The following is a 25,569-nucleotide window of genomic DNA, read 5'->3' as shown; positions in this document are numbered from 1 at the left end:
TTGCTGCTGGAAGTGGTGATTTGCACTGTGTTGGGGAACTGGCTGAACAATACCCGTCTGCCATTTGTTTATCCTGGTATCTGCTGTCTTTGTTGAGTTATGGCCCAAGTCTTAAGCGGGGCTGCTCCTCGATTGTGTCACCAGAGACAAAGAGGGACTCTGTCAGCAACAGGAAGGCGCAAGAGTTGAAATGGACCTTAATGTTAACCGAGCGTGGCTGAGCTTGATTTGAACTCTGTTGATCTCGCAATGTTTTACATTACCATCACTATGTAAAATATGATATCCCTTCTGCCTCAGTGCATTTTGGATTAATAAACATTTTTGTCTAAAGCTAAGGAACTTTTACATATGAATAGCTTGGCCCTTTAAGAAAGACAACATGGTTTCGAGAACTGGGAGAGAAATAAATAAAACTACTTGCTTTCACTGTGTGGTCTCCCAACAGACAGTAACAAAATATAACTTGGAGAAATAATGATTTTCTTTTGTAATTATGGCACTGTGAATCAATGGGAAGTATTGAGCATGATAAAACGTTCTTACCTCAGGATCAATTCTATATAATTTCCCGATCAGCTCAAACTAATGGGTTTTCTATTGGCTCCAGTTTAGAGGGCTAATCTCTCTGGCACCATTTCTATGGTTCCACGTACGTTCCTTAGCAAAAGGCCATCCATTTAAAAACTTGCCCCCCAACAGTCCAAAAATATTGAAGCAAAAATGCTAATTTCCTGACTTTGCATACTGCAAAATCTGCAGGGTTACATCAGAGCCTCCTTTACAAGCATAGCATTTCCACAAAATGCTTCCATTAATCTCTCGCTATATCCTGGGCCACTGTCATGAACATGGTCTAACAAATAATTTATTTTCTTTTCAAGATATTAAAAGATTCACAAGTAAACCTAGTTTTCAGAAACCTCATAAGATATATTATAATATATGTAGAAATATAGAGGAAGTTGTTTCAACACATTGTGTGCCATGCACAGTCGTACCCAGATAGCAAAATTGCTGCGGCCTGGACCCGTCCCACACCCGACACTTCATCCGGCTCACATATTACGTGGAATGATGGCACTTGGTTAGTCCGCTCCTGTTTGCCAGATCTGGTCCAGAACCAAGCCATAGCAATGCCGCATGTGCCACATATTTGCCATAGGTGGCCCATATTTGTTTTGTGATATTTGGGTCATATTCACAATTTACCACACGGGCCACTTCAGGGTCACATCCAGATTACACATTGCCGAGAGCACCGCATCTTTGCCACACACAAAAAGGCCCACATTTGATTTGGCACATGTGGGCCATATTTGTTATTATGCATGTGGGCCACTTCGGGCTCACATCCATTTTATCTTCTGATAAAATGGATGTGAGCCAGAAGAAGGCCATCAGTGCCGCATCATTGCCTGAAGTGGATCACATCCGGACGCTATCTGGGTAGAAGGCCCAGAGGATAACATCAACCTAAGGAAAAGATTCCCACTTCTGACACAAATGTAGCGACTTCGGGGGGGGGGGCGCCGCAGCCGGGACTCGAACCCGGGTCTCCCGCGTGGCAGGCGAGAATTCTGCCACTAGACGGCACGGGAGCTTTGACCTGCTCCGTTGCCAGCCGGTGCACCCCTTCCTTCGGGAAGCGGGTCCCCCGCTTCACAATATCAGCTCACTCACGCCTCTGGGCGCACGCACTTCCGATGGCCTCACGGTCCATCATCCCACTTCTGACACTAATGTAGCAAGTTCGGGGGGGGGGGCAACCGCCGCAGCCGGGACTCGAACCCGGGTCTCCCGCGTGGCAGGCGAGAATTATACCACTGGACGGCACGGGGGCTTTGACCTGCTCCGTTGCCGGCCCGGACCGGTGCACCTCTTCCTTCGGGAAGCTTTCACAATATCAGCTCCCTCGCGCCTCTGGGCGCACGCACTTCCGATGGCCTCACGGTCTCACCATCCCACTTCTGACACCAATGTAGCAAATTCGGGGGGCAGCTGGGAACCGCCGAAGCCGGGACGCGAACCCGAGTGCCCCCCCCCCCGAATTGACTTGACTTGACTTGGCCTTCGACGCTGCCACAGACAACACCGATGGTCGTTTCACACTCACCCGAAGATTTAACCACCGGCACCCAGATGAAATTTAGGCACAGCAAAGAAAACGCAGACGGGACAGATGTTAGCTGAGAACGAATATTCACAATAACCACTGTAACCGGTTATTTTCTTGCCCGGTGCGGGATTCGATACGGGATGTTCTACACTACAAGACGACATCACTAACCGCTCGGCTAAAGCGTCAGACCCATTAACTAGGGGCTAACGTGTCTACACCACAAAGGATTCAAAAGAAAAATACCATATAGGACGCACTTACATCTGTTTACCGTAATATACAAGCAAGTAGACAAATGTTGAAAATTGTGACCAGTTTCCACATTTAAACCACCGTAACACCACAATTTGTCCAACTGCCAGAACGAGTCTTAAAAGGAAACGGGTCGCAATTTTCAACATTTGTCCCTCTATCTATATGTTGTAGGGATAACACTCGCTTAGCAGCCATATTACCAAGCAGTCTTGTGTGTGCCTCCGAAATGGTGCCAAATTGTGCAGACGTGTCCGCCAGTGACGTCACTAGCGGTCTATTCGTCAACGGCAATATTTGCATTTTCTTGTATCGTTCTGCCGTTGCCCACCGAATGTAGCTGCAAAGCCCAAAAGGGTTGTCGTTTTCACGGTCACGTAACTTTCCCACATTTCAGCAGCGTTTCAGAGACACGGAAAACTGCTCAGCATGGTGGCGGCTAATGGAGTATTATCCCTATAACGTATTGCAGCGAATTCGGGGGGCAGTCCGGGAACCGCCACAGCCGGTACGCGAACCCGTGTCTCCCATTCCGCAAGCGACAACGTTAACCAGTCGACTAAAGGGTCCGACCCGTTAGTCCCCGGCTGTGGCGAGGGTCTCCCGGACTGCCCCCCGAATTCGCTACGGTATATACTGACGAGCTAAAACATTATGACCACTCACAGGTGAACCGAATAACGTTGATCATCTCCAAACAAGGTTACATGTCTAGGTCTGGGTAGATTAAATGGTAAGCGAACAATGCTCACAGTCAGCGTGTTGGATGCAGGAGAAATGGGCAGGAGTAAGGACCTGAGCGGCTTTGACGAGGGCCAAATTCATATTGCCAGACAACTGGGTCAAATCACCTCTGAAACAACAAGACCTGTGGGGTGCGCCAGGTCAGCAGTGGTGAGGAGTGGTCCGAGGAGGGACAACCCACAAACTGACGACAGGGTGTTTGGCACCCAAGGCTCATCGATACGCAAGGGCAAAGAAGGTTATCCCGTCTGGTCCAAACCGACGACGGAAGGTCTACTGTGGCACAAGTCACAGAAAATGTTAATGATGTTAAGGAAGGAAGGTGTCTCAACACACAGTGCATCGCACCCTGCTGCGTATTGAGCTGTGTAGCCACAGACCGGTCAGTGTCCATGATGACCCCTGTCCACCATCAAAAGCACCTACAATGGGCACGCGAGTGTCAGAACGGGACCCTGGAGCAATGGAAGGCCGTCTGGTCCGATGAGTCCCGTTGCTTTATTTTAGACCACGTGGACAGCTATGTACATGTGTGCCGTTTACCTGTGGAAGAGATGGCACCAGGATGCACTGTGGGAACACAAGCCGGTGGAGGGAGTGTGTTGCTCGGGGCAACGTTGCGCTAGGAATCCTGGGTCTGGCCATTCATGTGGATGTCAATTTGACACGTGCCGCCTAACTACACATCGTTGCAGACCAGGTACACCCTTTCATGGCAGCGGTATTCCCTGATGGCAGTGGACTTTTCCAGCAGAATAATTGGGGAATGGTTTGAATAACATTATGTTCAAGGTGTTGCCCTGGCCTCAAAATTCTCCAGATCTCAACCCGATTAACCATCTGTGGGATGTGCTGGAGTGACAAGTGCAATCCACGGCGGCTCTACCTCGCAATTTACAGGACTTGAAGAATCTGCTGCTAATGATTTGGTGCCAGATACCACAGGACACCTTCAGGGGTCTTGTGGAGTCTATGCCTCGGCGGGTCGGCACTCTTTTGGTGGCACATGGAGTACCAACAGCATATTAGACAGATGGTCATAATGTTGAAAATTGTGACCATTTCCCATTGAGCCCTGAATATATGATCACAAAAGCCTGGGATTTATTCAAATCTTGGACACCTGCTAAGAAGCCCCCCAACCAGTACCCAACCACCCATCCATTTCTACCAACTGTGCTGGTTTATTCACAAGGAGACCGACCCGAGATCAGGGGAGAAGCCCCCGATCTTCAGAGGCCTTTGTTGAGTCCTGTTGTTAAATTCCTGGTAGAATTTACGCTCCGGCACACAGTCAGCATGCCTCATTTGGGCTGTTGACCCATAGAACAAGAGGGGAAAGCGCTCAGAAAGTTTGTCAGGGCTCATCCAACTTTTTGTTGCTGGGGATGGATTTTTACAAGTACTCGTACAAGCCTCAGCCACCACTTTTCTCAGTTGAGCTTTTAAGTTTTTTTGCGGTCAAGTTTTTTGTTGTTCAGTAAAGTGATCGAGTTAGTTTTGGTTTCTAGCAGTGCCTCTCCACACAAGATTGGCCTCCATTGATGAGCAGCCTGTAGCATGGCAGGGATTTCCCGCTGATCTTACGCCCAAGTATTTTTCACATCCTGCACACTAACCGTTTCAGAGGCTATTGCTACACCAGTGAGAAGACTTTGAGAAGCGGAGAACTCATTGGATTAGGCAGGTCAAACTTGATTAATGACTCGAGACTGAGTATGGTGAGGGTCAAGCAAAAAGCATACATAAGGGATCAATCCTTTTTTCCAAAAGTCGATTCCAGGGAGGGGGAAAAGCCTTTATTACAAAGTCAGACAGTTTTATTTATTTTAACAGTTGACAAGAAGTCTTACCAATCAGTGCACCCCTCCATAATGTATCCATGACACATCAAAACACATTTATTGTCACATCAGACTCGCTCTCCTCGTAGAACAACACATTTAAGCGTAACTAGAGGTACAGACCCACCAAATGTGATGTTCATTCTGAGTGCTTTCTTTTCACTTAGTATATTAACATTTTCACAAGTTTTAAGAGGAATGTTGATATCTACATGAATAGTCATGCTTTAGACAGAAATGGTCAGGAGCTTGCAGATGACAGGTCAACTTAAACCATTTCCTGTAGTGCTTCATCCTCTTCGTCGAGTCAAACACTACAAGATGAAGCCCTCAAAGCTAAACAGGAGAAACAGAATTTATCGATCGTTATGAAAACAATACATTACACATAGTGAGACAAAAATAGACTTCAAATAAGATTGCTGGAAATAATAATAGAAAAATTCGCTCAGATGAAGATCAACGGTTGAATCAGTTCATCTGGATACGTTTATTGACAGACGTTTCATCACTGAACTAAGTGGCATCTTCAGTCTAGATGAAGAGTTTGAATTTTACTTTTTTTTGTTTTTTGTTTTACAGATAGGGCAGTGTTGTAACACACCAAAATTTCAGTATTGAGCGTATTCCTTGGTTGAGAATTTTCCAATGATGCGTTCCAGCTGTCTCTTCGCTTCACACTGAGGGAAGTTGCTCATCTCGTAGTATTGGGGGGCAATTTTCACCAGCCTAGGAGAAGAAGTGGGTAACATGAGTCAAACACACACACACACACAAAAAGGAATTTACTTGTGGGGGACTGCCGTTCTGACAAATACACAGTGACCAGCGCAGACATGCCATGTGTGGTACATGAATGCACAAGTACACATTCACACAAAGAGGGAAAAGGAAGAGGTATTCATGCAAGTGCTTCAGGAGTCAGGACACATACAGTAACACTGGCACTTTAGATAAATGTGGATCTGGGAAACAGACTGACTGACTGACTGAAAGGTAAGGCTTACCACTCCGGTTTTATGTCAGTGCACGTGCGGATGTAGTTCTTGGTGGTCAGCACAAACTCGTTGTAAAGCACCCACTCAGGCTTGTGGTCCAGCACAGTGGAGGGGTGCAGCTGGACCACCTGGTTGTCCTTTACAGTCAGGTAATGGCCAGTACGCTCCAAATGGGCTACCTGTTCACAACACAAAGGAGGTATGAAGTAGAGCCCCGCGCAGGACCGTTTTCCTAATCCTGTTCCCGCTGGATTTCTGACCATTACCGCCCAAACTCGTAATGTCCGTGTTATACTCCCACAACGTGCTTGTCCACTCTCGCAAACATTCTGACCATTCAGGCCCGCACAGTAGAATTCCAGTGATTTTGTGTCTTCTCCCATCCCGCAGGAAAAACACAGTATTTTACTGTGTACTAGTAATAAAGGGATGCATACTTGTCGGTAATAACGGAGTGAAATTATGTTCTAGTGCGTAATTCCATTGATATTAGTGCAATAATTACAGATCTTTTGATTCAATAAGTACACATTCTAGGGCAAAGTTAAACTGTATTTATTTGACTTATTATTTTAGACTCTATGTTTGTTTTGCTGAGGTTGTTTTAACATTTCCCTGTGTCTTTTAACACACTGGGGAGAAGGAGCAGGTATGTCGCCTCAACCCAGAGGTGCCAGACTTGTGCCCGTTGTACATCAACACTTTGTCTGTCACAACTGAGAAATTTTTCCAAATATCAGACGTCCTTGCTTTGTTTTTGTATTGTGACCAACTTCGAGTTTCTTTTCAACTTCATTTGTTGACTCCATCGTTCTTGTTAGCGCTAGCTAACAGTTTATTTTCTGACCACCCGCTCCCGCGAGATTTGCGTTGGATCCTGTGGGATCCCAATCCCAATGCAGTCCTCTAGTATGAAGCCAAACTATCAACACTGGAAACAAACACCTAAAAAAAAAAAAAAAAAGATAACCCCAAAACAAAATTTGATATCAATGGGAAACAGATTCAAGGATTACACCAGATTTACATTGAACTAGACATTATCTTGGAAAAAGCAGTGACTTCCGGGTATTCAAGTCTTGTGTAATAACTGTCAAATGAAAATAAGAATGCAAAGGATGAGCATTTCATGACAGGGAAAAAGGGCATCATGCTTGAAAACCTTTCAAGCTGCGGTTACTTGACTGACATCTCCTGTGGACTGCATGTCAGTTTTGACAATTATGTTAACAGCAATCATCTTCACTTCAGCAGCCAATGGACGTTACTAACAGGTGTGAATTGTAGTTGTATGAGGTTAGCTTCAATTTTTCTCCTGTCGATTACAATTTGAGGTTATCCCCTCATATAAACTGGTCTTAAATTTAGTTATTTCAGAAATGTGTAATTGCTGTCTTTTTTGGTTTTAACATATTAAAGAATATGTGTGGGCCTTATTCACTTGGCCTTTGACCTCCTCCCTCCCATAAAAAGAACAAAAACCATTATCTAAACCGCTTATCCTGCTCTCAGGGTCGCGGGGATGCTGGAGCCTATCCCAGCAGTCATTGGGCGGCAGGCGGGGAGACACAGGCCGCACACACGCACACGCACTCCTAGGGACAATTTAGTACGGCCGAGTCACCTGACCTACATGTCTTTGGACTGTGGGAGGAAACCAAACCAAATCAAAACCAAATAAATATAAAACTGGGGACTGGGGTTCGCGCCCCGGTCTCGTCAGATCCGACTATGGCCGGACTCGACGAAGCAGCGATATTGGCAACGCTGTCTTCGGGAGGGGGACGGAGTCGGCTTGTGTTCGTCACATGAATGCGTCTCTGGGTGTGTCGGAAAAAACAGTGGTTCGGCCTGGAGTCGCCTTGCCACGAAAGTGGCGAGGCGTCTCCTTCGAGACTGCCGGCCGGAGAGATGCAGTTGGCGAACGCACGCAGTACGAGGGTGGGTGTTTGAATTAAAATAGGGATCGATTGGCCACTAAATTGGGAGAAAAAGGAAAAAAAATCAGAAATGTAAAAAAATAAATAAATATAAAACCAACATTATCAGATTTAATAATCATTGGCATTGTATTCCAACCCTTCCATCCCTACCCAGACAGACACAAACACAAACACACACACCGACCCATCCACACTGCTTAGTCATGATTTATCGCTGATTTGCAAAAGAGGTATTTAACAAACTTGACCCAACTAAATTACCGATTCTCTCATCACAACAGGCAGCGTCCAAGGCCAAAGACATTTAGCTTGTTTTCATCTGGGCAGCATGAGGAGTGATTTCCTCCATTTTGCGGGTATTTGGTTAAGCAGACAGGAGCTGTTGTGATTAACCAGGGCAATCAGTCTCAATAAAGACCTTTCCAAACAAAGACATGAGCTCAAATGCCCTGAAAAGTCGAACATGAGCCACAAATTTGTCTCCAAGATAAAGGTTAATGTTGACAAATATTTAAATATTAATGCCGTAATTCAACTTGTCAGGTGGCTTGTTTCAGGTAGCCCTGAAAATGGCTTCTTGCGAAATGCCATTTATTTTCCCTGAGCGGGGAGCAAATTGACTTGATTTCTTGTTATGTGTTTAAATCAAAGTAGCTGTGTGTGGGGACGCACACTTTGGCAAGGCAATCTATTATAATGAACATCTCGGTTACTATTTTTAAGTCAGTACAAAAACTTTTCGTGCATTAGCATTAATTCACGGCGTTACCCTGATAAGTTTCTTTGTAAAATGGATGAAGCTCAACACAGACAAATAAATTGACGGCAACAACTCCAAGCACCAGAATAACAATAGCGCAATATCAAAATCATTTTACTTGGATTTTCTGAAATATCTGACATGTTGTTGTTTGTACCCCATAAAGTCACAAGGGAACATCTAACAATAGATTAAGGGAAAAAAAAAAGAAAAAAGTAATGGACCGCTACATTCAAATGGTACAAGATGGGGTTAGTCTAATCCTAACCTGCTTTACTAAATGCAGATCTTACAATTAGGACTTAACTCTTATTTTCCTGTACAGTTTGTTCTTATAAATGACATGTTTAAACATTACAACCGTCTCATGTATGTAAATGCATTGTTTAACAGATATTTTGTTTGACTGTTTTTCTCAGCTTAAAACGTTTGCCCTCCCACCCGCACACCTGCATGAAGAAGCCGGTGACCAGCGCTCGGCGGATGTTGATGTAGTAGTCTCTGCTGCTGAACTCAGTGCTTCGCCGCGGTAAGCTGAAGCGGTCCATGATCCTAGACAACTGCTGGCGCACGTTGTCTGCCGACATCAATGAGCGGTAGTTGACAAAGTTGTCATAACACCATTGAGTGGACTCGTGGTCTGGATGAGGCCAGCGTGGATTTAAGATGGAAAGACAAATGAAGATCAGAAATACTTTTAAGTTGGAGAGCCGATTGATGATCACAGGATATTGTAAAACATAATTCTGTCTGATTTTCTTTTCATAAAACGTGTGTGTGTGTATGCAAGGGTGCATGCAAGTGGAACCACTTACTTTGTTTGAAGGCATGGTAGACGTTGAGCAGTGTCATGTGGTCTCCGTCAATGTGGGCAAAGCGCATCTTGGACTCATCGGCTGCCTTCTTAGCCTCCGTGGGCCGGACGAAGCACTGTGGGACTAAACAAGGTTGGTATGGGCCCCAACACAGCCGCCCACAGGGGTGAGTTAAGCAATTCCCACAGAGAGGAACAAGGCCTCAGCTCAAAAGGAGGCACATAGCACTTCACAGGGCACTTTGTATTGCCAAGGGTGCGTGTTGGAAGAGGGAAGGAAGAGAGCCGCGGAAGGGAGAAGAACAGTTTTTCCCCTCCCCTTAGGTTGTGCTTTACATAGCTCTGTGCTGCAGTAAACCTTTGAGCTCCCCCCTCTATCTATCAAGGATCTCTTTTGTGTTGCAAACAGCCATAACAATCCTACCCTATAGACCTGGTGTACTCAGAACGCACTGTCTGGCATGCCAAAGAATATTTCAGCCTATTTTTGCTGCCAATACCATACAAAAAAAATTAAAAAATTAAAAAAAATAAATTGAGATCATGACAAACCTACATATGTGCGTGCATGTCATGTCTTAACAGCTTTGGAACTCCATACTGTCATTCTCACAGACCCTCTCCCTCCCCTTCAGAAGGCATCAGATTCATGCGAATGAGCAGCATTCTGCTTTGGCAAGTCCAACATTCAATTACTGCTGCGGCACATGGGTATAGTTTGAGTGGCATTATTCATTTAGGCTAGACATTTTTCTTCCCGTCAGACAAATATTTACTGAAACCACATCTTTACACACCTGTTGCTTTGTTACTTAAGAGTTCAGTAGTTTTCTTACTGCTATAAGCGTGATGTGAAATTCAACTACTTATACTGTTAAGGCTAGTTAGAAATGACCACAACATATAAATACTTTCTCAAAACTCTGGATCTCAGAATAATGGACAAGTGCAAAATACAACCATAAATACACAACATTCCTTGGAACAGTCCTCATGTTTATCTGTAGTTTATCAAGGAACCGGTTTACTGGCTCTTTTCTGTTAGTTAATGAGTTTTAAAATAACAGACGAACAAAATATGCCTTCAGCATTAAAAAAAAAGAAAGAAAAGCAATTGCTCGTTGTTGTTTCCACTGGACTTATTGGTTATCTCTTAAGCAAGGTCTACTGGCACAGTCATAGAACTGAGTGGCAGCTCAAGACCTGCACAGTGGGCCAGCCCTGAGCATTACCTGACAACATGGCCGTGATGGAGAGGATCTCGTTGGAGCAGTTGAACTCGCAGCTGGCAATCACCATCTTGGCCAGCTGAGGGTCCAGGGGGAACTCCGCCATCATCGAGCCCAGCTCGGTTAGATCGCCATCGTCATTGAGGGCTGCCAGGTAGTTGAGTAACTCCAGCGCCCTCATCAGGGTCTCTGGGGCTAAAGAGGAGTGAACAGAGAGGAGGCGGGACGGATAGTGAAAGAAGAATCAGTAAAGGAGGAGAGGGGAGAATATGATTAAAACCACGAATATAAGCAGTCAACAAGACAAATGTGAGAAGAGAAAAAGCGCAAGCTCTCAAATAGAGCAAGGAGGGGAGGAACTGAGCATGAGATGAATGAAAACAAGGAGGCTCTATGAGTGTGATGGTCAGGCTACACTGGACAGCAACTTGGATATCATGGCGGAGAAGCTCATTTTTCATACTGTGCTCTGGCGATTAGCAACAACTAATGCAATTACAGGGGAACCATCTACTTAATTCTTCAACACAGAAGGCTCCCACGGTTTGGTCAAAAGATTTTTTGTGCAGATGCAATTATTGACCTTTGGCTCCTGAGAGCCGAAGCCTAATGTCCAGTTACATGTCAACTGAAAATTAGTTCCGAGCTTTGGCTGAGGTGCGCTTTCACTTCCAATTCTCTCAAGTGGTAGCAGAAAAAAAATATTCCATTTCTAAAAGCAAGGAGGTATTTTCCTATGATGAACAAATATCGATTTGGGGTATGAAAGCTCCTTTTTAAACAAAGTGAGTGGTAGTCACATTACTTACCACCCCAGCAGCTTGTGTGGGGCTGTGCGCAGCTGAAAATCTGATTTCCAAGTACTGGTAACATATGAACCAGTGAGGAAATGCAATCTATACTCCACGTACCTCATCAGAAAGGAACCATTGACCGCCTCAAAACACAAGAATCCGATATATTAACCAAGGGCCAAATCAATGAGACGAAAGGCTAAAGGTACATTAAATCACATTGGCTTGTGAAATGTACTTCTCTGGAAATGTCACGAGGCAAATGAATCCCACTCAGCCAAGTCCTTGTGTAAATCACTACTGATTTCTTTTGGATTTTCCATTTGGTTGGGTGGCTGCTCACACCGTTGCTCCTGTGCTTATTGAGAAGGTAGTAAGGTGGGCTGAGAGAGAAAATTGGCCAGTGTTGCAAGAATTCCCACGCAAGAGGAAAGCAAGGCTCTCCATTAGGAGTCGAGCACAAATGAAAAATGCCAATGGCATTTGCAGCTAAAATCTTTGATCTTCCGTGAGAAGGGGTCAGCGATGGAGAGGGTAGTGCTCAACCCAAATAAATCTGATTTAAAACTACATGGAATCTATACATTGTGCAACAAAAAAGTGCCTATTTTCAGTCAAGCAGAAGCCCCATCAGCCTAAGAAGACAGCTTTTTAACTGTGACATGAAAACAAGAAATAAATCTCTCGACCCCTTTCCGAAGATTACATTTTAATTCACTAGGCTTGGTGTTAAGTGTGTTTCCCAGGACTCCTCGATAAACTTGGCATGTGAGCAGTCCAACCAATTCAAAGACTTTAAAAGCAACCTGATCCAATCTTTCCCTTCCCCTTTCCTTGACACACCCGAGCCGCTTCAAGGCAAAAGGAGCCAAAACTGTCTACCCATTTAAAAAGCTGATCCTTTGCCAGGGGCTATCACAATTGATCCACTGTAACTAGACATCCTGACGGAGTTGTTGAGGAAATCTCACAGACTCACCACCACCTTCTTATTCTTTGTGCCCCAACCAGCTCCAGTTTCCTGGGAGCTGAGGAGCTAGTTAAAGGGAGACAGAGGTTTCACCGGGTAGATAAATAAGGTAATCATCCCCCCCCCCTTCCCAGTTAGGCTCAGCAGAAGAGGCTATAGCCAGTTAAGTCAGGGCTTACCCTTACGTTTTGTGAGAAGCATGGGAGGGGTGGAGGGGGTCAGTCACGTTCCACTGAAGGAATATAAAAGGGAAGGCAATAGCCCAGGTGATAGTGCTGCTATTGATGTAACCAATTTCATTCTCAAAATGGCGTTTGCCACAGCGGATGGGGAGAGATGGGTTTAATCTCAGAGGTGAGATGAAAACTATATTACAGTGAGAAAAGGGGGAGGGAGAGTGTGGTTAAGGCTGGGTATGGAAGGGAGGGTAGGTGGGTGGGTGTACATGGGGACTCTCCTCAAGAGAAGCAAGAACACACACTGTGCTGCTGCCTGACATAGCCAAGTGTCTCTTGTGTTTCATTTTGGGACAAGGGCACCTCTGGGGTTTTTTTGTACTAGCTCCAGCCCGGTGTAGGAGAGAGGGAAGTTAGAGAGCGAATAAATAAGCCAAAACAGTCAAAACATATTGACTGACCAACAAGGACTGGACTCTGACAACTGTCTTCTCCCATAGAGAATACAAGTAGACAAAATATTAAAGCAAGTAGTTTTTTTTTAACTGCAAAGCAGTGCATAGATCTGCTTAGGCTCAGTCTTCCAGTTCAGTTATCCTAAAATACCAAAACAGTCAGTGTTTTGTTTTGTTTATTTTACCTTTGCTTATCTGCCTTTGTCTACACTCCCCCAGTAACTAAGCTGACCCTCATTTTATCAGACATCCAACAACTGCAACTAAGTGGTTTTACAGACTCTATGGCAGCTTGCAGCAGCATAGACAAACAAATTGATATAGATTCCAGGATTTTGTGTATCAATAAGGAATACAAGCAAAAGAAAAGTACCAAGCTCAGAATGTGCCTACAATTAGAAAATAATTGTTTCCTGATACACAGCAAGTAGTAGGCCCCCCGGCTTAACAATGCACAATACCTGGTAACTTACAAAAGGAGATAAGGGAATGCTAACCTGGTGGATCCATGAAGTCAAAGTGCACCAGGTCATCAATGCCGAGTTTCTTCAGCTGAAGCACCACTGACCCCAAGTTAGACCTCAGGATCTCTGGGTAGGTGTTGTCCTGTGCCAGTGAGAGGTGTGAGAGCAAACCAGAGGAACAATTCAAAATGAATTAGCCAAGCCTTATTATCTCCTCACGCGTCGCTCATGTGTCAACCTGAACAGAAACCGGCAGTCGAGGGCATTTGAAGGGCTATTTAACTTGTTTAAAAAAATTCCCTTTGCCACTCAGCGTGACGTGAAAGAATTAGGACTGTTAAAGTTGAGGACTGGGCCTCCTCAGGTTCATTTGTCACACAGTGGTTGCGTCTCTGGTTCAGGTTATGAGAGAGGGCTGCAGCTGAGTGGTGGAAAACCAAGCTCAGAATTATAATTCGGCAGAAGTGGGATTCGTGGCGTTCTTGTAGAAAAAGATATTGCATAATACACGGCTTCCCAAGCTATAAGGCTGTTCTGTCACCATATATATCACTTGTGGCATTTCAGAAATGCAGATGTGAAAGTCAATCGCCTATTTACACCTTGTGCAATTTCTTTGGGGTGTCATTTTCAAAGTGCAGCATTACAGACCTGCATTTCTGTTTTGTAGGCCTTCTCTGTGTAGAGGCGGAAACACTTCCCTGGGCGTGTTCTTCCAGCTCTGCCCGCTCTCTGCTGGGCAGAGGCTTTGCTGATGGCTGTCACCAAAAGTGACTCCACTCTTATGCGTGGGTTATAAACCTGATGAGAGGAGAAAGGCGAGATTGGTTACACTCTTTTGACATTAAAAACACAAGTTAAGCCATGAGTTCAGGGCACATTCAACTGACAGTACAAGTAGAAGAGAAAATGAAAAACAAAAATGCACCCCCCCCCCAAAAAACACCAAGATCAACACACACCAATATAAAGGCAAGAACATACACAGGGGGAAAAAATCGCGTGAGAGAAACAGAGATTTGGTGCGTTTTGTGAATATAAATAAAATTCGACTCGGTACATATATCATCTCTGGTTGTGTATGAATTGGCTCCAGGCTGGAGAAATGTCAAAGGAATAAATAACTGGCTTCTCCATCTCTGCCACTGTCAGCTGCACGGCGCTGTGTTTATCTGGGGAGTTTCAGGCAACAGAAGCAGATGATCGGGGCAGATAAAGACTGGTGGGGGAATCTGGGGTGGAGAAGGATGGAGGCTAACCTTTTGCTTGGCAAATCCAGGATCAATTACAAACACCACACCGTCAATGGTCAGGGACGTCTCAGCGATGTTTGTTGACACCACAACCTGCAGGAATGAGAATAGCTGGATTCAGTGATGCCCCACTCGGGGAGAAAGGGGGGACAGAGCTCAGCTTCTGCTGGACTAAGCATTAATATAACTTAATTGAAATACTTTTTTGGTTCCAAATCATTCAGTTCCTCAATTTAAATAAAATAGGGACTTGCAAATTCAACCCCATTGTAACTAAGTGGTAGGTTTTACGAGTATAACTTTCACCAATACACCAATACCATCATCATCTTCATTCTGCACATATACTGCCGTCTTGCACAGAAAACCTTTACTGCAGATGTTTCACGCCAAGATCTTTGTCAAAGCGATGTCTGAAACAAAACATTTGCAGTGAAGGGTTTTCATGTTTCAGTGAAAGCTAATGAATAAGACAGAGCTAAACCTCATTAGCACATGCAAGCACTAATCAGGTGTGCAGAACACAGCCTCCACTACATTCTGTACATAAATGAAACGTATGAGCAGGCGTTCCAGACTTTCTCGCACAGTCCTATTTACAACACTTTTATCTGAGCAGATTACCAAGGCAACTTCAATGGTGGAAAGGTTCAGAAATGACAGCAGAGAGAGCGCAAGCAAGAGAGCGACAGAGAGAGACTGGGGGTAATGTTATCAGCTTTGCTTGAAACTCTAAAAACACATTCTCTGAAGCGAGCCAGTGGCAAACGTTGAGTGAATTCAGTTCTGGGAGATGCCTCTATGGTGCTTTGTAGACACAGTGTCTAATGTGACCCAACAAGGGAGTACCACAACCGTTGCCGCAATCAAGTTGAATGTGGCATCATTGTGCTTGTGGAGAGAGCTGCCTAGCTCCTCAGCGTCCCGTCAAAATATATTTGTCTCATCTGTATTTTTCGCAGGGGATGGGGGCAGGCGGTCAGCTGTGAACTCAGTGTGTGTTGTCAGTCCCGGAAAGACACTGGCTTACCCTCCCTATCTACACCTTTTGAAATGCAGGTCCCTTAAGAATCATTGTGGTAAAGCAACCAATGGAGGGATGATGTGAGAGGGGCAGGGAGGTTTTGTATTAGATGAGAATGCGACTTGTGCTAAAGGAAATAAAAAAAATTTAAAAAGAGGAGGGGTGCATTAATTTGGAGAAATGCAGTACTCTCCACACTCCACAAACAAACAGGTGACTCACACACCCGATGCAGTCCTGGGGAATGGGGGGGGGAAATCAACCAAATAAGAATCTCCCACAGCAAACACTAGATCCATGCTCCAAACCCACTTTTACATAAACATCAAGCCAAGTAACATAGTAACATTACAATCATGAAACCAGAGAAATAACTGCAATTACGAGAGAGAGAGAGAGAGAGAGAGAGAGAGAGAGAGAGAGAGAGAGAGAGAGAGAGAGAGAGAGAGAGAGAGATGGAGTGGGAGATGAGTCACAACCAATAAAGCTTTAATCTTGAGCTGGATAGAGGTGTTGGGTTGTGTCAACTTCAAAGGGAGGCTTGAGTTTTGAACACGTTATTTTCATACACGTTTCTATTCCTGGGTATAGGGTTAATGTTCAAATATTATGGCTCACTTTAACAACTTTTCAACCAAGTTAACACATGGTAATACCAGGCTTTGAGGAACAGGGAACAGAAAAGTAGGGAGGCAGTGGGTGGCAGGGCAATAACTCAGCTGTCAGGGTAGTATGGGAGCTGATCAAAGCAGTGGGCCAGGCTGCAACGTTTATTTTCACTCAAATTTAATAGGGCACAGACAAATACTGCAAGGAGGAAAGTGAGAGAAGTGGTGGGAGAAAAAAAAAAGAAGGAAAAGAAATGAAAAGCTGTTTGGGTTTTTAGGGAGCTATGTGTGGGGGGAGAGAGTGCATGGAGCCATGCATCTCCCCAGCCCCAGACCTTTTTCTATTACAATTATCCCCTATAGCAAGGCTGTCTATGAGAAATGACAGCTGAATCGCAGCAAAGAAATCAAATGAGTCACATCACCTTATAGGTCTCTCTCTGTCAGCGTACACACAACCATTGGGAGGAGGGAAGGGGAGAGAGTGGGGTGGGGTGGGATAGACAGATTTGCAGCTGCTCTCACGCAAGCCTCCATCGGCGCCTTGGTGCGCTCCCCTTAGGTAATGGTGGAGCTCGACTGGCTGGAGAACGCCTTTGGACTCGCTTGTGCTTGAGCACCATGGCACATGAGACAGGCGCACCCAGGTCATGGCACACTGTACCGGGAACTGCGTCTCTGGTTTCTCAGCTTGACGGGAAGGTTCAGAAAAAATGCCCGACTGCACTTTTGCAGCCCTCAATTTGCTCGCTTGCTCATTAACTGCCAAGACAGGAAGAAGCTGTAGGCTGTTCCAGAAAAAATATAATAATGTTGTGAAGGCACTTGCCCTCAACACAGAAGGAGGGCTTTAAATAAAAAAATAAAAAGATAAATAAATCAAGAGATCCATGAAAAATGTGGAGCGTGCAGTTTGTTTATGAAAATGCCCATGTCTGTGTACACAGACATGTTAAACTACGATTTGGTGTTAGCCATCCTCTTCCTTAGAAACCCCATCATTAAATATTTTCAAAGCCCAAAAGCAAAGAAGGTCTCTGTAGTCTTCGCGGATACAGGTCCACAGAACCAATTTTGCACACTTGACACACTTCCTTTATAGCTCTGCCTCTTCGGCTGTCTTGAAGCCATGAGCCTTAGAGACTTTTAAATCCCACCTTTTAAGCAAGGATTTCTCCTCAGCCTGAGAATGCCTGACTGTTTACATATTAATGGTAGGGAGTGCCCTTTTTCGCCCTTATTCATCTCTTGACCTCATGTAATTCACCTGTCAAAAGAGCTGTTCTTCTTTGTATTCATACAGTAGAGCTGAGACATGGTGAAAAACTCCAATATAAAAGTAATCATACTACACTCTCACTTCGCTTGTTTGAACTTGTTAATGTAACTTGTGACCTGACTGGCAAGAATATAGCAAATTTAATTTAATTTGCCTAAAATGAGAAAAAAAGAAACACTTAATAAGAATAAACGTTCATTATAAATAACAACCAGGTCGAGGTTGGAGTTTAACCAAAGCTAATTGCTTGCTTCAAAGCTATTAGCTGCACTCGATGGCTCATAGGTGGGTAGGAATCCCATCTTTATGAAGTCAATGAGCCACACTGTCACAGTCTGGAATCAATGCGGCTGGCCAAAATACAAAACAAAGACTGGCCGGTTGGTCAGGTGATGTCTCAAACAGACACTGTCTGCCAACCGACGATGACACCCACAAGGCGGGGAGGGCATACAACACTTCCGTGTCCAAATTTAAAAACGAGCAATGTGGCGCTGCCAGTGTCCTGCATGCCGAGAGTCAGTCAATGTCACAGCAGACACCGTGCATGGCCTGCCTCTCGCGTTTCATGATCATATGGGAAAACCTCATCGACTGCATTGATTCTGAAGCCATATTCAGACTGGGGCCATTACACTGAGCACAGGCTGGCTCCTTCCAGTCTGTTGCTGTGCCGGGCAATTCAGGCTTCTTCATCACTAATATCATTAGGGCATCATCTCTGCACGTTATTTCTGGGTTATTAACCTGCAGGGGGGCAAGCACTTTGGCTAACATAGGCCATCTTTCACTCACCCTGCTGGGTGAGCCAGCCTTGTTGACAAATAAAGCCTTGCCCTGATTGGTAAAAATGGAGAATGTGCCTTGAGCAGTCTGGCCCCGCCGACATTAGCAGCTCATTGAAACGGATCCTGAGAGGGATCATCGTTGACATTTAAAGGAACACCCAAATGTGAAAAACACTGGAGAACAAACCAAGTGCTAAACAGAGCCCATTTGTCGAGACAATCTAGGATACGTTGGGAAGCAGGAACAGGATTATGGTCTTTGTTAGTAATTACAGGGAATTGCGGCTTCCGCTCTAAATGATTAAACTGTTTCAAAAAAAAAAAGGAGATCAGTGGCTTTCCTTCAGAAATTGAGAGATGACGAGCTAGCGCGTTATGTTAATTGAGGGGTGCTTAATGCAGTCGTTAGCATGCACGGCAGTCGTTGTGGCAGACCTTAATTCTTTTTCACTACCTTTCTGAGCTTACTTCGACGACATTTCAGCACATCACTGTCAATGCCTGGCTCAGGGAGATTCCACTCATTGCCAATTCGGCAATCTCTAGATAAGTTTGCCTTGAGGAAAAGGATGTGAACATTTCATAAACCCTGCCAGGGTAAAATAAGCCATTTTAGATGACGGTTCTGAGGACGAAGTGTAACCCTAAGCTTCATTCTATACCATGTCTACATTTACAGGTGGCACGAGTCATTTCAGGTCAAATAATAAGGAGGAAAAATGGGGGGGGGAAGTCAGTATAAAGACTGCTCTGGACCCTCACCAGAGACAGGCAGCGCTGTCATCAGTACTAGGAGAGAGCCTTGGGAAGATTGCAAAATGCAAATTAACAGGACTTTTCCGACTAACTCTTTCACACTGGCCCTCTGTATTTCAATATGCGAGGACCTTGAAGGTGCCATCGCCAGGCTGAGGAATTTTGAAAACTAGTCCCTATGCGACTGTGGCCCTCTTTCATATCAGCATCTCTTTGAAGAGCACAGGGTTGATGTGTGAACTTGAAAAGATCCACGTCTCTGACTCTGGGTAATCAAACTACTGAGAATGGTGAGCCCCTTTTAAACACACAAACAGAAGAGCTGTCTAGAAGAGATAAAATGATACGGGAAGGGACAGAAGGGTGGGTGTAAAGTGTTTGATCTGATTCAGGGTTTCGACATTAACCATGGCCCGTGGCCATAAAAAGTTACTCTGTGGCCACCATATATCCCCAGTAGGTAGCCCCGTGGCCAACAAGTCAAGGTTAAATAAAAAAATTAAAAAAAATACTCATCGCCCTTCGCAAACGCAACATCACAGTTCCACAAACATCCCGATTCATTCGTGCCTTTTAATTCAACATTCTACGAAAACAGCTAACAATAACCTAATTTTACTCGTCACCGGCTAGCTGCCGATATGTCGGGGCTGCTGAAATATGGGTTTACTGAGCCTAACGTTACTCAAGCCGCAAACACGACCCCTACAGAAGAACCAGAAACACAAAAGGTGGACTATGAAAAAATGGAATGGCAACAAAAATTTAGGAGCGAATGGAAGCAAGATTTTAAGTGGCTAGAATATGACACATCTAAGGACGTAACGTACTGCGGTGTGCCGCCAATTTCCTCAACAAGCTGAGAAATCTAGCTCATTTTCATCGGAAACAATGCCTTCAGGGAACACCACATCACAATTCATGGAAAAAGTGGACAACACTTAAGGTGCACAGTTGCACACCTTGCAGTTACTTCGCCTGAAAATACACCCATGGGAAGACAAATACGTCACATGGAGAGTGAAAAAAGGGAGAAAATGATTAAAGATTTCAACACTGCATACTATTCTGTACGCAAGGCTCAGCGTTTTGGTTTTTACCGATTTTCACTGAAAAATGCCCAGATTTTTTTAAAAGGAGCAGATCAGTTTAAACTGATTTTCACATGGATCTTATGTTTCCACAGATCCAAAAGTTGTTCCTTTTCATGTGAGGTTATGTAACAGTGTCCTCTTGTGGCAGAATTCGGCATGCTGGATGGCTTTGAAAAATAAAAACTGAAAACGTTGAGCCTTGTCTGTATGCAACGAAATCACATTCAGTGCTTTCGCTGGGCTTATCGAACTCCATATCAAGAATGGCATGGACATGGTGCATGGATATGCAAACGACAAAGCCATAGCAAGGTGGGTTGGTTTAATTCTAATCTAGTCAGCTAGCTAGCTGGTTAGGTTTATATGCTGCAAATTAACATAGTGGTAATGCTACTAAGTAGAGCAGCTACCTAAATTTATTGGATAAATAATGTAACATTAGCTACTCTTCATCAGCAGTAGGCTATTGTTGGCTAGCTCGCATAGCATATTTTCTGTTTGTATTGCAGCTAGTTGCTCATAGTTAATGGTGTTAACGTTGTTGTCGGCAGCTTTAGTGCTGTAGATTCATTCCCCACATCTACAGTGACATCTGGGAACCAACACTGGAGAAGCTGCACCAAGCCCGCTATATTTCGGTTCTTGCGGATTATAATTCTACTGCTTTTTGTAATGTTTTTATTGCACACGACTGACGCCGGGACAATGCTGGGAGGGAGGGAGATAGCAAGAGAGAGAGTGTATGAAGCAGAGGGATGCGAAAAAGACTTAACTGAGACTGTGAGAGAATATATATGTACCATATGTTTACAAAAACTTGAGTTTTCAATTTAAATAATTATTAAAAAAAATGTCATGCCGCTCTGGTGGCCGAGCAGAATAAACCGCCGTTCTTGCAATCCACTCGTCATGTGGTTGGGAGGTTCGTATGCCAGACTCGCCGTAATCGGTCACGGCCAGTGTCCACGGGGTAAGGCATTCATTAGGCCACCCTTACCCGAGGGGTAGTGGGTGTAGATCGGTGTAGTGTTCGGGGACTCGTCATTCTCCAGCGACCCCTCTGGCCCATCCAGGCGCCTGCAGCCAAGCAACTGAAAGCATTCTCCCTACGTCTCCTTTGCGGCCTGAAGGTAATGCAATCCATACGAGGCTTCAGCGTGTAAAATAGGGAGAGCAGCCGACACGAGTTTGAAGGAAGCTGGTGTTACGACTATCTCCTTCCTGTGAAAATGTGAGCCAGGGGAGTTATTCGACAAGACTTCCGGCCATATGCGATTGGGTTAATCGGGTGGGATAAGGGGAAAAACTAAAAATAAATTAAAAAAAAGAAAAGAAAATTTTCATTCTGCCCATGTATTTTGACAATTTTGTGTTATAAGTTGTCTACTGCTTTTTGTCACGTTTTTATTGCAGACATGACTGACAAGCACAATGCTGGGAGGGAGGGAGGCAGGGATGGAGGGAGTGAGAGAGAGCGTGTATGAGGCAGAGGCATGGAGGGGGGGTGCGAAAAAGAGATTGAACTAAGAGACAGAGACTATTTATGTATGTTTACAAATGAACTTGAGTTTTCAATTTAAATAAATAGTTATATATTTTAATTTTGTTGATGTCTTTTCGTTGTTGATGTGTCACAGTTTTAAGTTGTGTTAAATGGCCTTTTCTGTGTTTTTACATTTGGGCCACCAAAAATGTTCTTTGGCCACCAAATTTATGGGCTTGGTGGCCCATGGGGCCAGTGCTTAAAAATATTAGCGTCTATCCCTGTGATTTCTTGGGGGACCCACTAAGCTTGTGCCAGGTTGTGAGTACACACTTGATGGCTGACCAGAGATCTGTTTTGTATTCCAAGATTCCAAGCTACAAAACAGTCACACGTGTGACTCAGGTTATGTTCAGCCTTTACAAATCAACCATTATTTATACTGCTAAATGATTTTTAGCTGTTATGATGACAGCCTGCTCCCCATCAATTAGGGAGTTGTGACTATGAGTCATTTATCAAACTCCTCCTCTCCCAGCAGATATATGGGGGGAATGTTTGTTAATTCACTGGCACCGATGATCCCGATACTCTATCAGATCGCTGGCCAGCAGTGTGGCAGGTGGTGCCACTCATTAAAAAAAAAAAAAAGTCGGACAAAAAACAAAAACAAAACATGGCCTTGTCAAACATCTATATCAATACGAGGATCAGCTGCACCTTTTGGGGATCACCTGACTGAAATGGACAGCGGCTGAGGGTCTGTTTGAATGAAAAACAAGGACAACAGTGGTTGGCTTCAGTAACAAATGTGCATTTCACAGGTTCTGAGAGAGCACTGTGGCTACCTCAAAGAGTGAGAGTGGAGGTAGTGCAACTTCAGTTGAGAGATAGAATGACTGAACGCAGCGCTTTCCTTAGGCTCAGAGGGTGTGAGTAATACCCCAGTTATAATTTAGAGCAGAGAATCGCATGCTGACAAAAGCAGCATATGTTGTGTGAGTCAGTTCTGCGCCAAGGCTGGGGGGTGGGGGGTTTAAAAAAAAAGTTTTGCAAACCCTCCCCCTCCAGCTCTCTTCCTTATCCACCCACCTTACTTCCCATCTCAGTATTATACGCTCTCCATTTCTCTTCCACTGGGCCATTCTACTTCAAAAATCCCCACTTCATCCGTTCCCACCATCTGTCTGGGATGTTTTTACAGCAAAAAGGGAGGCCATACCTTCCTTCCAATGGCACCGCTTGGTTTATTGGGTGGGGGGGCCTCAAAGATCTTCTGCTGCTGCTGCGGGGGCAGAGTTGAGTAAAGAGGGATGATTTTGATGTCGCCGACTTCAGGACCCAGGTCGTCAACCTCCCTCTTGATTCGCTTGCAGGCCTCGTCAATTTCCTAAAAGATGGAAGAATGTCAATTAATGCAAGCACACTGTGTGTACACAAAACGGCGAACCAAGCAGTTCCTGAGCACCACCTGGAGAAAAACAATAGAGGTGAATGTGGATGATAAGCAAGGGAACGGAAGGCAGCCAGGGAAACGGCGGTTTCCCCACTACAGTACATTTGTTCTGCCTATCGCTCCATCTGATGGAGGAAATTAAACCTGGACTGCAGTATGCCCTGCCGAGCTCCCCCTGGCTCTGTTGTCAAATGCAGCAATCATGGAAAACATGGACGCGCACACTTGGAAGGCAGGCGCGCGCATGCGCACACGCATACACACACATGCGCGCAAACAGGGTTCATTATTCCACAGTGCAGTATTGTAGAGGGGAATGTGAGATGAGACTGCAGCACTGATGCATAACCGGCGGCAAATCATGGCAGATCAGTTTAGTGGAGCTGAACGTTCTGGAGCCGGTGGGCTGGCAGACAGATAGAGGACCTGAGCAGCGACAGGAATAGGAAAACATGATGCCAGACACAGGGATTGGATCCCTTTTCTAAACTGGCGAAGTGAGGTAACAACAAACAGGGAGGAACAAAAAATAAAATGAAATAAAATAAAATAAATACATTAAAAAGATAGACATAGATAAATGAAAAATGCAAAATAAGTCTACAGCTAAAATAAAGACATTGTAGCTTTTAAATCTACACCTGCAGAATTCATTAATATGAATCTTATTTGATTAACACGAACATAGACAGAATTATGTTGATTAACACAATACTATAGATTTGAAGAAGTTGTTGCATTTTCTTTCTTTATGTAACTCACAGAGCAACAGTTCAGGGCCATTTTCTTTATGTTTGCTCAATCCACATCAAGGTTCAACTACTGTAAAATCCAGATTACAGCCTATACTGTGGCACCACCTACAGGCCCATGGGAGCAATGCAGTAACATTGCAAGGTTGTAGTCGCGTGCCGTCATTGACTTCAATTCTTAACTCATTTAATGGCAGCTGTTGACAGATCATGGGCTACCATAAAATACACATACAGCAAAGCTTTCTTCTTGCATGCTTTATATTATTTACCGGGCCAACATTATGTCAATAAATCTACCCTAAAATCTTTGTTTCCTCTCCCTGGAGGCATAAGCTAAGAAGCTACACAATCAGACAGTGAATTAACTTTATATCCAAGGAGAAAGTGCCATAAATCTTTCAGATGCACAAAGTCAATAATCATTGCCTCGACATAACAAACGGCTCCTGTGGTATTTCCTGTTTGCCTACTGGTACAGCAAAATGTTTCCAGTCCTGTTTGTCCCAGTGTTCACTACATTAATTTAAACCAAATTGACAGCCATTTGCCTCTTAATCAACACACTGACAAGTTGAAGAGAGTAAATCTGAATGGAGTGGTAAAATTAGCCTGGGAATTAATAGCCTATCAGGCACTCTGGATGCAGCATCTGTCTCGGAATAAAAGAGGCCCGTTTGCCAAAAGGAGTGGGACTGAGCTGGCTGTCCCTCCCAAACGAGACACTGCACGTGAACTTGCACAGGGGCAGGCGGCCAGCAGCAGGAACCTGTCCGCCAGCACTCCTTACGTACCCCCCTCCCCGACCCCCCAAAGACACTCTACAGCCAAATTCTTGAATTAGTGAGCACATTAAGGCATTCTCCTTGACAACCAAACAAACGCTCCTTCATTCCCCTTGTTTTGACACTAGCAGCCGAAATAAATAGCAAATATTACAACTTATCTTTGGCAAACAGCTGTGATAAATTTCAACTTTCTCATACAGAGTTAGTGCTTTTGGTTCTGTTTGTTTGTCGGCAAAATATCTAATGAAATTAAGTCTCCTTGGAGATAAACAAAACAAAAAAGGTCCTGCACTTTTTGCATGGGTCTGTTATAAATTATGCATTTGGAGAAAAACGCTGTACGGCTTTGTCGTAGATCTGCCTTCCGATCATTAGTCAACATCAAAGATGCTGGGAGACCGAAGAGGTTGAGAAGTGCTGGAGGGCGCAAAGCAGCATCCTTTGAACACCCATCTCTGCCAGACCTACCTCACATTAACTTCTTTGACCTAATTAGGGGGGGGGTGTTAATGAACTCACCATGGCAGTGCTCTCAGTAATGCCAGGGCTTTACACACAGCGAAGGCTGAGGATGTGGGGGAGGGGGAAGTTTGTGTATACATCAAAACCTCATGTCCATCTCTAAACAATGTTTAACACATTGCCTGCGAACCCATTCTACCTTCTCCTCGTACATTCAAAGGGAAGACTATTGGCCTTCCCGGCTGTCGGAGCAGCTGGAAC

At 44.6% G+C, this 25,569-nt stretch overlaps 1 protein-coding gene across 3 annotated transcripts in view; it reads right to left on the bottom strand.

Annotated features, from left to right (window-relative positions):
* Positions 1-4,883: 4,883 nt before the first annotated feature.
* Positions 4,884-25,569, bottom strand: part of dhx15 (DEAH (Asp-Glu-Ala-His) box helicase 15) — a 35,007-nt gene continuing 14,321 nt past the window's right edge. For 2 of the 3 annotated variants that reach the window (XM_056300883.1, XM_056300881.1), the window contains exons 6-14: positions 23,073-23,240; positions 14,825-14,911; positions 14,217-14,366; positions 13,599-13,707; positions 10,710-10,901; positions 9,479-9,601; positions 9,113-9,303; positions 5,970-6,139; positions 4,884-5,691 (exon numbers count right to left, since the gene is read on the bottom strand). In XM_056300883.1, the coding sequence (XP_056156858.1) occupies positions 5,574-5,691; positions 5,970-6,139; positions 9,113-9,303; positions 9,479-9,601; positions 10,710-10,901; positions 13,599-13,707; positions 14,217-14,366; positions 14,825-14,911; positions 23,073-23,240 (1,308 nt within the window). In that variant the 3' untranslated portion in view covers positions 4,884-5,573. The remainder of the gene's footprint in view (positions 5,692-5,969; positions 6,140-9,112; positions 9,304-9,478; positions 9,602-10,709; positions 10,902-13,598; positions 13,708-14,216; positions 14,367-14,824; positions 14,912-23,072; positions 23,241-25,569) is intronic. The other variant, XM_056300882.1, reaches the window with a different exon arrangement.

This window comes from Lampris incognitus, chromosome 20 (assembly GCF_029633865.1).
Source record: "Lampris incognitus isolate fLamInc1 chromosome 20, fLamInc1.hap2, whole genome shotgun sequence".
NCBI lineage: Eukaryota > Metazoa > Chordata > Actinopteri > Lampriformes > Lampridae > Lampris > Lampris incognitus.
The sequence above is the reverse complement of the archived record's forward strand: the minus strand, read 5'-3'. Positions and strand labels throughout refer to the sequence as shown.